Below are 15,135 nucleotides of genomic sequence, written 5' to 3'. Positions count from 1 at the left end.
GGCGTTCGGTCGAGTCGGCTGGCGCTCGATCGGCTGAGTCGGCTGGTGTTCGGCTGCGCCAGCCGAATGTTTTGAAAATTTCAAAACATTCGTCTCTGGATGGAGGGTCTGAAATGGGTCGGCTGGTGTTCGGCTGGTGTTCGGCGCGGTCGGCTAGTGCTCGGCTGGTATTCGGGATTGAGTCAGTAGTAAAATTAGAACCTTAACCACGCCAGAAACACTACTGACTTACTCCCAACTAGTTTCCAACCTACCCATAACTCACCCCAAGGCCGTAGACAAAACTCTGCTAACTAATTCTCAACCAAGTGACTACTATCGGAACGTGGGTGAATCACCCCCGACCTTCACACGACCAAAAACAAAAAAAGAACACTAAAAGCAGTATTAAAGCTAGCCATGATCCGAATTCGATCTCTCGGTGATGTTAACAACATAATAAAATGGATTGTTTTAATTAAAACCGAAAATGACCCCTCTTTTGAAAGTCGCTGAATATGTCCATTTAAATTCGTGAGAGGGTCTGCAATCGGTCGGGGTTTAGTCAGGAGAGATTCGGCAGTCTGCGGCTAGAGGTCGGGATGGTTGGGAGTACGCTAGAAAGCATTCGGGGCCCATTCGGGAGTAATTCGTGTACTGGTTAGGAGATGATCGGCGCATCTTCGGCGCATGTTCGGCGCCAAAGATAGGCGTGGCCCAAAAACTGGTCAGAATGCTCCCGAACTACCGCCGACCTGAGTCGGCTAGCGTTCGGGAGCCATGTTCGGCTATGTGTAACCTAGGCATTCCTTGTGAGTGCTAGATGGATATTAGTCGTAGATCATGGAGGGAGGGAGGGAGGGAGGGAGGGAGGGAGGGAGGGAGGGAGGGAGGGAGGGAGGGAGGGAGGGAGGGAGGGAGGGAGGGAGGGAGGGAGGGAGGGAGGGAGGGAGGGAGGGAGGGAGGGAGGGAGGGAGGGAGGGAGGGAGGGAGGGAGGGAGGGAGGGAGGGAGGGAGGGAGGGGTCACTTGCTAAGTTGCTATGCATCTTTGCTCATATACATGTGTGGTTCTAACTTCTCTTGAAAATGGCCATTTCACATCTATGTCACAAAATTGCTCAAGAATCTGATTTTGTCAAGAACAATTGCGTATATTTATTTTTCCGACGAAGGGTTTCACAAAACATGTTTATTATCGCATTATTCAATCAATGAATCGAATTGCAAAATTATGTTAATGTCTCTGGTGTATGTTTGAAGCTGCAGTTTGAAACAAAATCGGTAGAGGCCACTAATGAGTTGTCCACACAGTTTGCAAATCGAAAACGGGGTGTATGCCGTTTTAGGGCGAGCCTTAAAGTCTAGAACTGTTTCGAAGCTTTATGGGAAAGAAATCACACCCTTTAGCCCACTTGAAACTTGTGCGTAAATACAAGTCCGCATGAGTTACGTATTAATATGTTTTGGGTTTAGGTTAAGTTTGCAGCTGATTACGTCATTTCTTTGAGAGAGAGAGAGAGAGAGAGAGAGAGAGAGAGAGAGAGAGAGACAGAGAGAGAGAGAGAGAGAGAGAGAGAGAGAGGGGGCCCCATCACATTTGTGCGCATATTCGTGTGCGCATGAGTCAATGCTATCGTCGGTTTACAAGGATTTATCTCAATGGACTTGAATAGCAAATTTAATTACATAATGACATGTGACAACGCCTACTTGGTATACATTTGAAAATATATCAAAGAATGTATAGACGTTAGAAATATATATACAAAGCATGACATTCACTGGTACATTACACCATCTATCTTATACAATATGGTGTAGTATTATGGGATGACATTGGGATTTTACTATCATTGGAGGAGTTTCTAACGTCTATACATTCTTTGATATATTTTCAAATGTATACCAAGTAGGCGTTGTCACATGTCATCATGTAATTTAATTTGCTATTCAAGTCCATTGAGATAAATCCTTGTAAACCGACGATAGCATTGAGTGTAGTGAATTACGTATATCAAAATATTTGGGATATACAATCAAAATCTGATGCTGTATGAGTCTTCAATTACCTCTGAACAAAATGGGCAAACCCTCTGGTTGATAGGAACTTTTTGAAATCTCACCGTTTCTATACTGAAGCCAATTTCTGAGTTTTGTGATTGCCCTACGTACTTCAAGGCTCTGTATGTTTGAAAGGCAATTTTCTGGCTTATAATTATTAAAGGTAGAAAGAAAGGAAAGTTTGGAATTGTTTCGAATAGCGCAATGCCAGTTTTGTACATAATTATCCTGTAGACGTTGTCGTAGTTGAGTGTTGATTATATCTATATGGTATGACTTTGGGTTCAGCCATATATGTTCAAAACCGTGGTAGTTGGGGATATTTTTGCGTTTCGGCGCCTTCGCGCCGGAACGCAATGTCCTGGCTTTTACCTTCGATGCATGCATATCGCATGCAGGATGCTTCGATGCATGCAGGCATGCTGTTTGGTTCAACGCTGTGTCGCACACCAGAAGACCTTATATGGCAATACGTTCCCAAATCCTTGTATAGCCGTTGCCTTATATGGCAAGGGAGCACGAAAAGGCAGGCAGGCTAGATTTGCATGACACACAGGAGGGCGACCGCATGTAACTGCTACAACTGTTCGGAAATATCATTGCATTGTGGTTTCGGACTTTGATATCCTGAAAAATGACCATATTACATCTATTTCACAAGATTGCAGAAGAAAAAAAAATGATTTCGTCAAGAAAACGACCAAAAATCGACATAAATGATACCATATAGTGAGGTTATAGCATTACGTACAGAGAGACGGGTTACGTATCGCAGCTTAGTCCATCTGGCAACGCGAAGCACTTCGGATCCAGAAGATCCGGGTTCGTGTCCGTGCATGGATTTTTTTTCTTTTTAGATATTGAATATCAAAAATATATATTGATATTATATTAATCTATCAATATCATATTTATGAATATCATTTTTTCATTTTTTCATTAATAAATAAAGGAATATTCTATATTTGTTATTCTTAAATATTCATTTAATATATACAAGGCCTTTGTCTTATGAACAGGACTTCATAGATTCCAAACCCGGCATTCGAATTTTTCTGTTCATTGTAATGGAAAATACCGTGCAGCGGCTCCTATGCGCGGTGAGATGATTCTTGCAAAACACTCGCCACTAAACTTCTATCCCCGATGTAAACAGAGGCTCTTGATGTTGTTTGCAAAACAGCGATCCTTTGTTACAGTAGCAAATGCTCCATTGTTCAGTATCGACTTCATTCAGACAACACGGACGTGGAAAGTGGCGCCGCTCGGCACAAAACTATGGGAATTTTCATGAATTTTAGCAAAATTACCCAGGAAAATAAGGAAGAAATGTTGTAAATGCGGAAACCAGAATAATACGGATGAGGTAGCTGTTGATTTGTTTGACATTTGGTAGTCATTTTAGATAGAACCTTAGCTGTTATGAACTTCTATTTCACTTAATAACCATAGTGCTGATGATTCAATGGTGCTTTTTCAAATTTTATGTTTTATTGCGTGCCATGTACATAATTACATTGATAGCTTTTATAATGAGCCTATTGTACATTTTACAAATAAGTCCAAGTTGTAGGCCAAGACCAGCTTTTTCAAAAGCACTTAAGTTAAGTGACGCAACTTCAAAATTGCTTTCCCCAATCTGCCTTTCTCTATTAAAACAGTACTCATTTCCCAAAATGACAATTTTTCTTATAGACTGAACAGCCCTTGAGTGACTTCCTCTGGCAGATTTTACTTCAAGTAAAGGGAAAAGACAATTCACACTCATAAACGTAGCCGAAACGCCAGCTTTTTTGAAAAGCTCTTGTTTACGTTGACAATCCAATCACGTTCTCCTAAAAGAACAGTATTATATGCCTTCCGAATTATGGTATCTTCGGGTAATTCGGGTGATTTACAAGTTACATTTCTGCGTCCATCATCAATGGGAAAGTTCCCAATTCCTTGATATTTCCTGACCAACAGCACTGATCAAACCAAGCTTTGTTTTTCTTACCACTTTGTGTGGATTTCTTTGCTTGTCTATTGGGCTTTGCTTTAAAGTGGAAGCCTGGACTACAGAACCACCCAATAAATTCAGCTAAATTCCCCAAAACATGCTATAAGTACATTGGCCGTAGGCGAAAGATGCTGTTTGGTGGGCTACTTATAGCATGCTATTGGAAAAAAGTCAGAATTGGTATTTCGGCCTCAGACAAGAAATCGAAAGCGATGCCTACGGCAACCGGTGGTCCCAAGCTATTTCCCGTCCTAAGCTATTTAAGTACCGACCGGACTCGACGTTCCTTTACGTCAGAGTTCGAACGGGATCGAACGAGATTCAACGTGATTTGGCCGTACAATGTCCTTGTTTGAACTAAGGTACGGCCAAATCTCGTTCGAACTCTGATGTAACAAGAGTTCCACGACCTCATATCTCCATGAACAATTCTATTCATGCAAATGATTTACACATTTTCATAATATATGCTTGGCCATAAACACCTTTATCTAACTTACACATGTTGCAATATTGACAGTCCTATAATTTTCCAATTAGATGAATTATGGTGTCTTTGCATTAATCATGCAAATTAGGAATTTATTTGCATAATTGATATCTGTTGATGCTCTACTTTCCATAAACTACATATGTTACATGTATTTGAGTCTTATAATGGAAAACACTGCAAATATAGATTTTCCTCATTAGCTATGCAAATTAAGTCACAATTAGCATAATTTGCACTTCATTATGTATATCTCTGTCTAAGCTACTTGCATACTAAGTATCATATTGACAGTCCTATAATTTTCAAATTTAGATGAGATATGGTGTTTTGCATTAATTATGCAAATTAGGAATTTATTTGCATAATTGGTATCTGTTGATGATCCACTTTCCATAGACTACATACGTCACATGTCTTTGAGTCTTATAATGGAAAACACTGCAAATATAGATTTTCCTCATTATCTATGCAAATTAAGTCCCAATTAGCATAATTTGCACTTCATTGTGTATATCTCTATCTAAGCTACCTGCATACTAAATATCATGGAAATCCGTTGTTCCTTTGTTCAGTTATTCTCCTAAGAAGATTTTCACAAAAACGCCCCTGCAGTTCCAGAGGAAGCTGCTAGGGGGCCCAAACCTACACCACGTCTTAATTACATCACAAGCTATCTGCCACCCAAAAATCAAGACCACGGCACGTCCAGGTCAAAAGATACAAAAATTGAAGTTCTGCTGCAGTACCAAGGTCACATACCAGAGGGCCCAAAATCGACCTTGAATTGTGGCTTCACAACACCTGCCCACATACCAAATATCATTGTAATCCATCAAGAGGCTCTTGAGTTATGCTGACTGGAATGGTGCGGAAACACAAACAAACAGACAGACAAACAGACAGTCAGATACACCCAAAACTATATCTCCATTTTTCATGGAGATAAATATATTTGTATATATATATATATATACCATCATGACTATAGGGCTGGGTGGGTGGCGAAAATTTGGTCAGCTATAACTCCGTAACCATGAACTAGATAATAAAGCGGTCTTCGGCCGGTTACGGGCGGTTGACTAGAAGTGCGATTAAAAACAGGCGAGTGGAAAACGTATCCTCAATATGTTTTCAGTCTCTTTGTCACACAGAGAAAATGGGTCAAAACATGAAGGTCTGCATGCTCCTCCGTCTCCTTACATGATCTACATAATTTATCTCATTAAGACCGTGACAATAGACTTATCATTCCTGCTGTTGAAATCAAGTACACATGAGCCATTCAATTCCAAAGGAAGCCAAACTTTACTGAAAGAATCTAGCGCATGAAGACCATTGCAAATGATTTCTCCTCCAGTAATATCGCTTGAATTTTGTGAGCAAACCTGTCTGCATTTGCCACTAGAGCACGGAATTTATTCTAGTTTCTAGTTCTGTCCGTACCAAACCACATACCACTTTCAGATGAGGGGTCATAAAAACTCTTACCGGGATTCTCATGTGCATTTACTTACTTACTTTACGCACATGTAAAGTGCAAGTACAAAATGTATAAACTCTCCGTAACAAGGAGGATGCGCAGTATTTTTCCTCAGTCCTCACCTTTATCGGGTTCTGAATAGAATACATGTAAGATGTTAGAGCAGTTATGCTGTATTTTAGGTTCTTCTATGATGATGATGATGACAGGTTTATTCAGTAGACAAACAGATACAGGCCTCATGGCAGCCCTGAGGCTGAATTAACAGGCTTGTTCACAATATCAATAATCAAATTTACAATACAGTTCACAATATCAATAATCAAATTTACAATACATTTCATTGTTACCATTATGATAACAATTACAAATTTCTTCGGATTTAAAATCTTAATGTCATATTCTCTTACTAGTCAGTGCTATTTAGCAGAGTTACCATGTAGTAAATGGGGCTCTTAGTGAATCTGGCGGTATTTGCTTTAAAAGTCTGTAGCCGGTTACACGACCGAGTCTTTCTGCCGGAAATCGCCTCGCGGCACGGTGGGAGGCAGTCTCGGAAGATCGGGGATCTCAGTAGGGAGCGAGCATAACTTCTGCATAGTTCTAGTCGTCTTTGGGCCAGTGGTGTAAGGGAGAGTTCTGTCAGGGCTGAGCTGTAGCAGGTGTGGTTCTGTCTCAAGATGATCTTACACGCCCTCTTCTGCACTGTCTCAATTGACTTAGATTCAGCCACAGTCAATCCCGAATGCCACACTTGGCATGCATATTCTAATACCGGACGCACGAAGCCGATATAAACAAGTACAAGGTCATCGGTAGTAAGGCCATGCTTGGACAATGTTCTTAACATATAGAGACGTTTGCTGCCCTTCCCAACAATCATCTCGACGTGCTTGGTCCACTTAAGGTTGCTCTGTAGTATGATGCCCAGGATGCGCGCATATTCTACAACCTCCAGCTGAGTGGGACCCACTGTGATGACAGGTGGGGGTGGTGGATGCTTCATGAAACAGAACAAAAGCACTTTACATTTGGACGGGTTCAAAGTCATATGGTTTTCATCGGTCCATCTGGCTAAGCCGTCGATGTCATCTTGGATGGTGGGCACTCTAAGAACATGTCGTGGTTCTAATAACGACAAGTCGTCGACATACTTGAAGGTATCTGCTGTCGTGTTGTCAACAGGTACCGCGTCGTTAACAAGAACTAGAAAGACCAACGGCCCTAGCTTTGTACCCTGTGGCACTCCGCACGTTAGTGTTTGCTATTCTGACACTTCACCTTGGTATCTGACTCGCTGTCGTCGTTCCGAGAGAAAACTGATGATCCAAGGTATGACAGATGGGCGGACTCCAAGTTCAATCAGTTTGTTGACGGCAGTGTGGTGATTCAAAGGCTCGTGTAAAATCCGTAAGGACTAGCGTCGACAGGTGGCTACGTTTGTCTGCTGTTTCCAGAATCTTGTGCGTCAGAAACGTCAAGTAGTGTGTAGTCGAGCGGCCTCGCAGTGACCCATATTGTCGCGGGTCTACACGGGGAAGTATATCCTTGAGACACCACTCAGTTATGATGCCTTCACACACCTTGGCAAACACTGATGTTAAAGAGATAGGTCTCAACTTTGACAGACTTGGTGGCATCTCCTTGGGGACCGGGATGACATCCGCGTCCTTCCAAACGTCGGGTACAACACCTCCACAGAGCGAAGTGTTCATGATATCGCACAGTGGTTGGCACAGTTCAAAAGCGAACTCCCGGACGATCCTGGGGGAAATATTATCGCTGCCAGTGGCCTTTCCGATCTTCACCTTCTTGAGTCTATGCCACATGTCCCAGAAAGAGACAAAAGGTGGAGGGGCTTGGGCAGGCAGGTACGCTGGGAGATCTTGGAGCTGCAAAGGGGCGTGCTGCTGTGATGCCGCTGCCAAGTGGACATTGATGGCGCTCGCTACAGCCTTGGGCGATGATGATGGTACGCCAGGTACTTCAACACAGAGCTGTCCTTTGCTGCAATTGGTTATATCTTTGATGGCATGATGGCATTGTACCACTTTCTGGGATCTGTCGTTTTGAGGTGCTCTATTTTGTTTCTGTAGAAGGCTTTCTTCGACGACTGGATGTTTTTAGAGATTTTGTTCCGAAGATGTTTCCACTTTGGGCGATTTCCCTCCGCAAAGGCCCGTTGTCGGTCTCTGATCAGAGTTTTCAAATGTGGATTAATCCAGGGTTTAGCTTGCTTGTGGATTCTTACAGTCTTAACTGGGAAAAAACTGTCGACCGCACTGAGCAGAGTAGTGTAGAACGCTGAGCTCTTCTCCTGGGTGTTGTCTGCACAGTACACTTCCTCCCAATCATGGCCAGTAATCCAACATCCAAAGGCTCGCAAGTCTGACTCTCGCAGGGGTCGCACCTGTTTCTTATGGGTCTCGTTACCAGTTTTGGAAGTTGGTCTTTCCTCCCAGATAACACAGTTGTGGTCGCTGTCACCAATGGGGGGATCAGTTGTTGGTTCTTGGTAGCAGGTGGCCAAGATGTCATTGGCCAGTATCTGGTCGAGGATGGCATTCTCACGTGTCGGCATCTTCACAAGTTGTTTCAGTGAGTGCTGTGAGCAAAGGCCAGTAACATCCAGTCGGTTAAGGTCGCCAAGAACGACCACTCCTATATCTGGATATTGTCTACGAATATCGTCAATCGATGTTGACAGAAAGTCAACTAAAGCCTCTTCATGAGCCGAGTTTGGGGGATGGTATACCGCACACAGAGCAATAGATGTTACAGATCTCGGGAGCCAATAGGGGCGGATGTGGATCCAAACACACTCAAGTTCCGTTGGAATAGGAATGTCCAGAGGCTTCGAAGGAATGCTCTCCTTAGTGTACACTGCGACTCCTCCTCCACGCCTGTCGTTTCTACACTTAGAGAAGAGGTTGAAATTCTGTATGGATGTCATTTCGGCTGGTAGTTGTGGGGTAAACCACGTTTCAGTTACAACCGCGATGTCAACATCGGATGTGGACAGGATTGCTTGAAACTCGTCAAGCTTGTTTACAAGCGACCTGGTGTTGGTAAGTAGCATTCTTGCCTATCTTGGCATGTGCCGAGGTCGACGGAATGTTTTTGTCTTTTGTTCTGTCATAACAGGGCGCAGCTGTGCTACATGCCTTGACTGAACGTAATTAGCGATTGGTCTATTCCCGATGACTGTTTGTATGTGTCGTGCATGGTTCCTACCAGCTTTGCATCCCCTTGGTCTGCTTCTCCACTTCAGGATGCCTAGACCATATAAGGTTGACCTCAGTTCCCGATTCACTGGTGTGGTTGCTTTCCGCAAGCTCTGCAAGATCCGTAGTGAATATCCCCAGGTGTGGCGTGCCGCCATTATTGCACAAGTGATGAAGACGCCGATACAGACTAAAAGTTACACAGCTCTAAAACACTCGAGGAAGCTCCGATCCTGCGCCATATAGTTATGTTAGGTTTATGTTAATGATGACAGATGACGTCATGTTAGGATCACGTGTTCACGGTGTTCCTTTATTCCTTCGCCATCTTGGGAATCCGCCTGACGTGTGTAATAAAGCTCCCCGAGTTGATCCCTGCGTCCGAGTCGCTCGCTAGTGCGTATAGCGCCCTTGGCCACTTTGTGGCGTGTTGGCAGCGTTAGGATTTTCTGAACTCACGAAGACCCATCCACACCGAAAATAACAAGGGATCGGAGCGTCCGGGTCGCAACTTTTCAACCGGAGCAAGACATCGCATGCATGGCGTAAACCGGGAAATCTAACTTCTTTGACAGCTTGGAGGGTACTGCCTGGTCAACACGTCATCCCCGGACCCCAAACTTCGCCACACCCAAACAGAAGGGTCTATGGAGCGAAGGAAGACACAGGGAGTCGACCAGAAAGACCTTATCGGCAACCAGAAGACATTTCCTCCCCCAGTTCTGCGGGCCGCATGCTGTCCCACGTGGGTGACAAGAGCTCGAGGCGCCGCCATCTTGTAATATTTGCTCAAAGTTGAGCCAACTCTGTTTTCGTTCGAGAAAAATACCGCTGATTCCTTACTCCAATCATCTCCTGAACTCGCAGCAGGAAGGCAAGTACTTTATTGATTGATCTGACCAGTAATACGATTACATTTGGATTCGATCTTCCGTTGTGTGCTTGCCGTAATTTCTAACAACAACAAACAATAGCGCCGAGATGACCTAGTTATAGGGACTCGAAGCCGCCGTCTAGAAGTTCAATCCTCAGGACAGGGACGGATTTCTAGCGGGCGAAGAAGCCCCACATTCCAAAAAAAATTACCAGAAGCTTTGATTGTATTCGTGACTCCAAGTACTTCACGCATATCCCGTTTATTCAGTAATTGTGCAACCCGAAGTTCAACGAAATATACTGCCGGGACGACCTAGTTTCAGGGACTCGAAGCCGCCATCAAAGAAAATTTATTTCTTCACCGCGGGGACGAATTTCTAGCGGGCGAAGGCGCTCCACATCCGCAGAAAATTTGCCCAGAACTCCTGATCTTATTCGTGACTGGATTAATTCACCCAGATTCGCATTTCAAACCGGATTTTACTGTGACTGTGAGCCAAATCACAACCTTGTCAACACAGCCTGAAAATTCTCTGACATTGGTGGGCAAGAACTACACAGAACTTCATCCAGTTTCCGAAATTCCGTGCATCCACAACGCACGATGCCCCAGGATCACAACGGAGAATGCCCTCTTTGTAGTCAAGCAGGTAGGACACCATATAATCACTTCATTGGTACCTGTCCTTACCTCCCCGAAGAAGATAGGAAGTATTTTATACCCACAAGTTTGACAAGAACATGGGAGACCACCAACACACATGCAGCTTGCTACTCTGATGAGGAAGACCTAAGAAATATATCACAACCAGTTCCATCTGCTAGGCCAAGTAGTTACGCTCAGCACCGGCAAGTGTCAAGGGTCACCCTTCGCACCTCTCCACACCTTGAAGCCTTACACAATGAACAGTCTGTGATTATTCGCTTAGCTTCGGGGGAAGAGTTTAACAACATCACTGCAGATGAGGCAAACCGGTTGCGCCTTCACATAATTCCGAGCACCACTCAGGTACAAGATCAAGCTGGTATCCTCGGTGTGTGTGAAGCCACTTTTCATAGACAGAAGCTACAACTGAAGTTTGCTGCTTTCGTGGTAACTGAGTTAGCATCTCCTATCATTGCGGGGCGACAGTTCCTAGAAGATAATGGTCTCACCATCAACTTTGCCACTCGACAGATCTGTTTCCAGGACGGATCCATATCTTCCTATCCAGTCTTGAGCAAACCCCCCCATCCACATAGCCACCGCATTTCGGACAATTTCACCCGCCAACACTACACGGCTACCAACCCAGTGCCCAATGACTTTCACATGGTCACGTTCCCTGCCCAGTCAGACATCAACCCACCAGTTTCAGTGAAACCCTGTTTTCCCCCAGTCTCAAGTGAACGAGTGAAGGATTCTCCATGGGACACTGACTACAAGTTCAATATCACCGGTTATACAAGAGCGCCATCTATTCTTGGTAGACCTATTCACACCATTTATGACTCACATGTAACCAGTGCAATCCCAGCCAGTCCAGCAGAAGCTGACACCCCAGCATCGGGAGACGCCAACAGACAGGTGAAGGGAGAAACCCAGCCTTCACCAGCATCAGCAGATGCCAGCAGACAGGTGAAGGGGGAAACCCAACCATCACCAGCATCAGCAGATGTCAACAGACACGGGAAGGGAGAAACCCAGCCTTCACCAGCATCAGCAGATGCCAACAGACAGGTGAAGGGAGAAAACCAGCCTTCACTAACATCAGCAGATGTCAACAGACAGGTGAAGGGAGAAAACCAGCCTTCACCAGCATCAGCAGATGTCAACAGACAGGTGAAGGGGGAAACCCAGCCATCACCAGCATCAGCAGATGCCAACAGACAGGTGAAGGGAGAAAACAAGCCATCACCAGCATCAGCAGATGCCAACAGACAAGTGAAGGGGGAAACCCAGCCATCACCAGTGCCATTACATCAGTGCTCCCCAACAGAAGGTGAAGCTGAAACAAAACAGACTGTGGTAGTTTATCAGCATTCACCCACACTAGGGATTACCAGCACACCACAGGTGAAGGAAGGCCAACATTCAAACACGGATGCTGACACACTTCGGGTGAGCGAGGAATGCAAGACCTTGCCACCCTTCCCCAACACACTGCAGATACAGGAAAAATGTCAGAGCTCCCCAAAAGCAGCCGCACTCTTGGACACACTACAGGTGCAGCTGCTATACCAGAGCCCACGTGACTGTCCTCCTGCTCCACCTGACCATCTAGACCGTCAACACCCACGTGACCATCCTCTACCGGCTCGTGCACCTGACCTTCCAGGTTACCACCACCCAGCAGTTCGGCCCCCGCCTGAACCACCCCCAAGACTGTTAAGTCAAAACCCAGGTCACCTCAGAACTCACCCACAGAACTTTATTTCATAGCAAAATGCATCATTGAAGGGGACACAACTAGAATTAGAAATCATTTTTTACAGAATTTTATTGAAACAATGTTTACAACATGTACGTATGTGATTATCACAATTCCTTTGAAAGAAGATGAGTAAGACAGACCACAGAGTTTTTTATTCCTTAGTTTAACCCTCTTGGAGAAAAAACATAGGTTAGAAAGACGAAACATTTAGTCACTCCAATTACAGATATTCTTCTAGCTCCAATGTTAACTATTTTCGTAATGCAGTTTATTAGTTGATATTAGTCATATGTTAACTTTATCGCCTTTATTTGTAATGAAAAAGAAAGGTAGAAATGTAATTGAGAGAAACATTGTCGTCCTTACACGAAACAGGAAGTGTAGAAAGGTAACATTGTTATCATCCCCACTGCACATGTAATAGACATATTATTGTCTGTATAGGTAACAGGAAGGATCGATAAGTAATTAAGACATGTTATCACCCACACTTGTAATAGGAAGGGTAGATAAAATAATTAAGACACAATTGTCCATACATGTAACAGGAAGGATCAAAATGTAATTAAGACATGTTATCATTCTTACATGGAAAAGGAAGGGTAGATAAAATAATCAAGACACATTAGTATCTATACATGTAACAGGAAGGATCGAAATGTAGTTAAGACACGTTATCGTCCTTACATGTAATAGGAAGGGTAGAAAAATAATCAAGACCATCTTGTCCATACATGTAACACAGTAACAGGAAGGATTGAAAAGTAGTTAAGACATATTATCTTCCTTACAAGGATAGAACAAATAGAGGAGACGCGTTATCGCCCTTATATGTGACGGGAAGGGCAGGAAAGTAGTTCAGATTCATATCGTCTATATATGTAACAGGAAGAGTAGAAAAGTAGACAAGTTCAGTTAAGATATGTTATCATCCTTACGTTAAACAGAAATGGTAGAAAAGTAGTAGAGAAACTGTTTTCGTCCCATTGTCGTTAAGACACTTGGTCACCCTTACATGTTACAGGAAGGATTAGTATATTCCGTGATCCATATCCCTTTTCATTCGTAAATGAGAGTTTCATGTTATCACCACTTCAAGTTTTGAAAAGAGAAAAAGTGAATCACGCCATATAGTTATGTTAGGTTTATGTTAATGATGACAGATGACGTCATGTTAGGATCACGTGTTCACGGTGTTCCTTTATTCCTTCGCCATCTTGGGAATCCGCCTGACGTGTGTAATAAAGCTCCCCGAGTTGATCCCTGCGTCCGAGTCGCTCGCTAGTGCGTATAGCGCCCTTGGCCACTTTGTGGCGCTGTTCAAACTAGCAGGAGATGTTCGGTGCATATTCCGACGGCAGGAGACAGACACTGACATTTAAAACGGGGTCTAAAAACACCTTAAAACGCCACGATGGCAGAGACGAGCAAAGTCATGCGGCTGCCTTCCAGAAGCGCCACCTATTCTTTAGAATATATTCTTAAGGACTCGTTCAAGTGAACCTTTTACTTAATAGGTGACAATTGTATCATAAAATATTGAAGAAAACATAAATGGTATCAAATATTGTGACCGCTTTCAGCATTGAGTCTTACCGTGCCAGGCTGGAGACCTGCCCGCCTAAGCCTGGGGGTATTACTGATGATGATGATGGTGATGATGATGATGATGAATTATTACAAAACCAAAAAAATAAGCTCCGATTTTTTAAATTGTCTCTTGATCCAACTTGACACATAAACCCCGTTGATCCATTTTTGAGTTATCCTAAAACTTAAGACAAAATAATGGATTAATGGGGACCTTTTTGCCTAAATATGCGTATGGGGATCTACCCCAAATCAACTGCTGGTTGAATATACGTATTTCAAGTTTCCTCAGCAAGATTTGAATAGTTGAATATCGGAATCCTGCAACTTTCTTCGAAACTTTTGCTGAATAATTTTCAAATGGGCACTTGCAATTTCTATATGCAGTCTAAGAAATGAAATTTTTGGCGACGCCTCAGGGGCGAGCCAAATTTTTACTATATTGTGTGCAGATTGCAAGAATTCTAGGAATTGTACAGGAATGTGAAAGTCCATGGGATGATAACTCAAGAATGCCTGGATGTATTGTCTTAATATTTTGTAGGTGGGTAGGTCTGTGGGAGACCTTGTAATGATTGGATTTTGGGCCCCTAGCGACTTTCTATGGTACTGCAGGGGAACTTTCACTTTTCAAATCTTGTCTTCTGAACATGCTTATAGTCATGATTTTTAAGTGGTGGATAGCTCTTTGTTAGGACAATATGTCCTGTAGATTTAGACCCCCTAGCGGCTTTTTTGGAACTGCAGGAGCTGATTTTTACTCAAACTTTGAAAGAGAATAACGCAAGAAGGAGATGACGGGTCATCATAATTTTTGGTGTGTAGATAGCTTAAGTGGTGATTTACAGAATCATATGCCAATTATGCAAATCGATATCTGATTTGCATGATTAATGACGACAAATTGTACTGGAAGAACTTTATTGACTGTATCCCACCGGAGTAATCCAGATGAACGATGATGATGATGAATGAGGACAGTTAATAAATCAGCTGCATTCTATTATAGGACTCTCAA

At 43.5% G+C, this 15,135-nt stretch overlaps 1 protein-coding gene across 1 annotated transcript; it reads left to right on the top strand.

The window, feature by feature from the left end:
* The first annotated feature begins 9,473 nt into the window (after positions 1-9,473).
* LOC136448217 (uncharacterized) lies at positions 9,474-13,787 on the top strand. The gene is made up of 2 exons (XM_066447477.1): positions 9,474-10,111; positions 10,382-13,787. Exon 2 carries the CDS (start codon positions 10,718-10,720, stop codon positions 12,533-12,535), a length of 1,818 nt encoding a protein of 605 aa, XP_066303574.1. The 5' UTR covers positions 9,474-10,111; positions 10,382-10,717; the 3' UTR covers positions 12,536-13,787.
* Positions 13,788-15,135: the final 1,348 nt, after the last annotated feature.

Source organism: Branchiostoma lanceolatum, chromosome 14, assembly GCF_035083965.1.
Source record: "Branchiostoma lanceolatum isolate klBraLanc5 chromosome 14, klBraLanc5.hap2, whole genome shotgun sequence".
NCBI classification, from domain to species: domain Eukaryota; kingdom Metazoa; phylum Chordata; class Leptocardii; order Amphioxiformes; family Branchiostomatidae; genus Branchiostoma; species Branchiostoma lanceolatum.
Note: the sequence above shows the minus strand (reverse complement) of the source record. Positions and strands in the feature narration are given on the sequence as shown.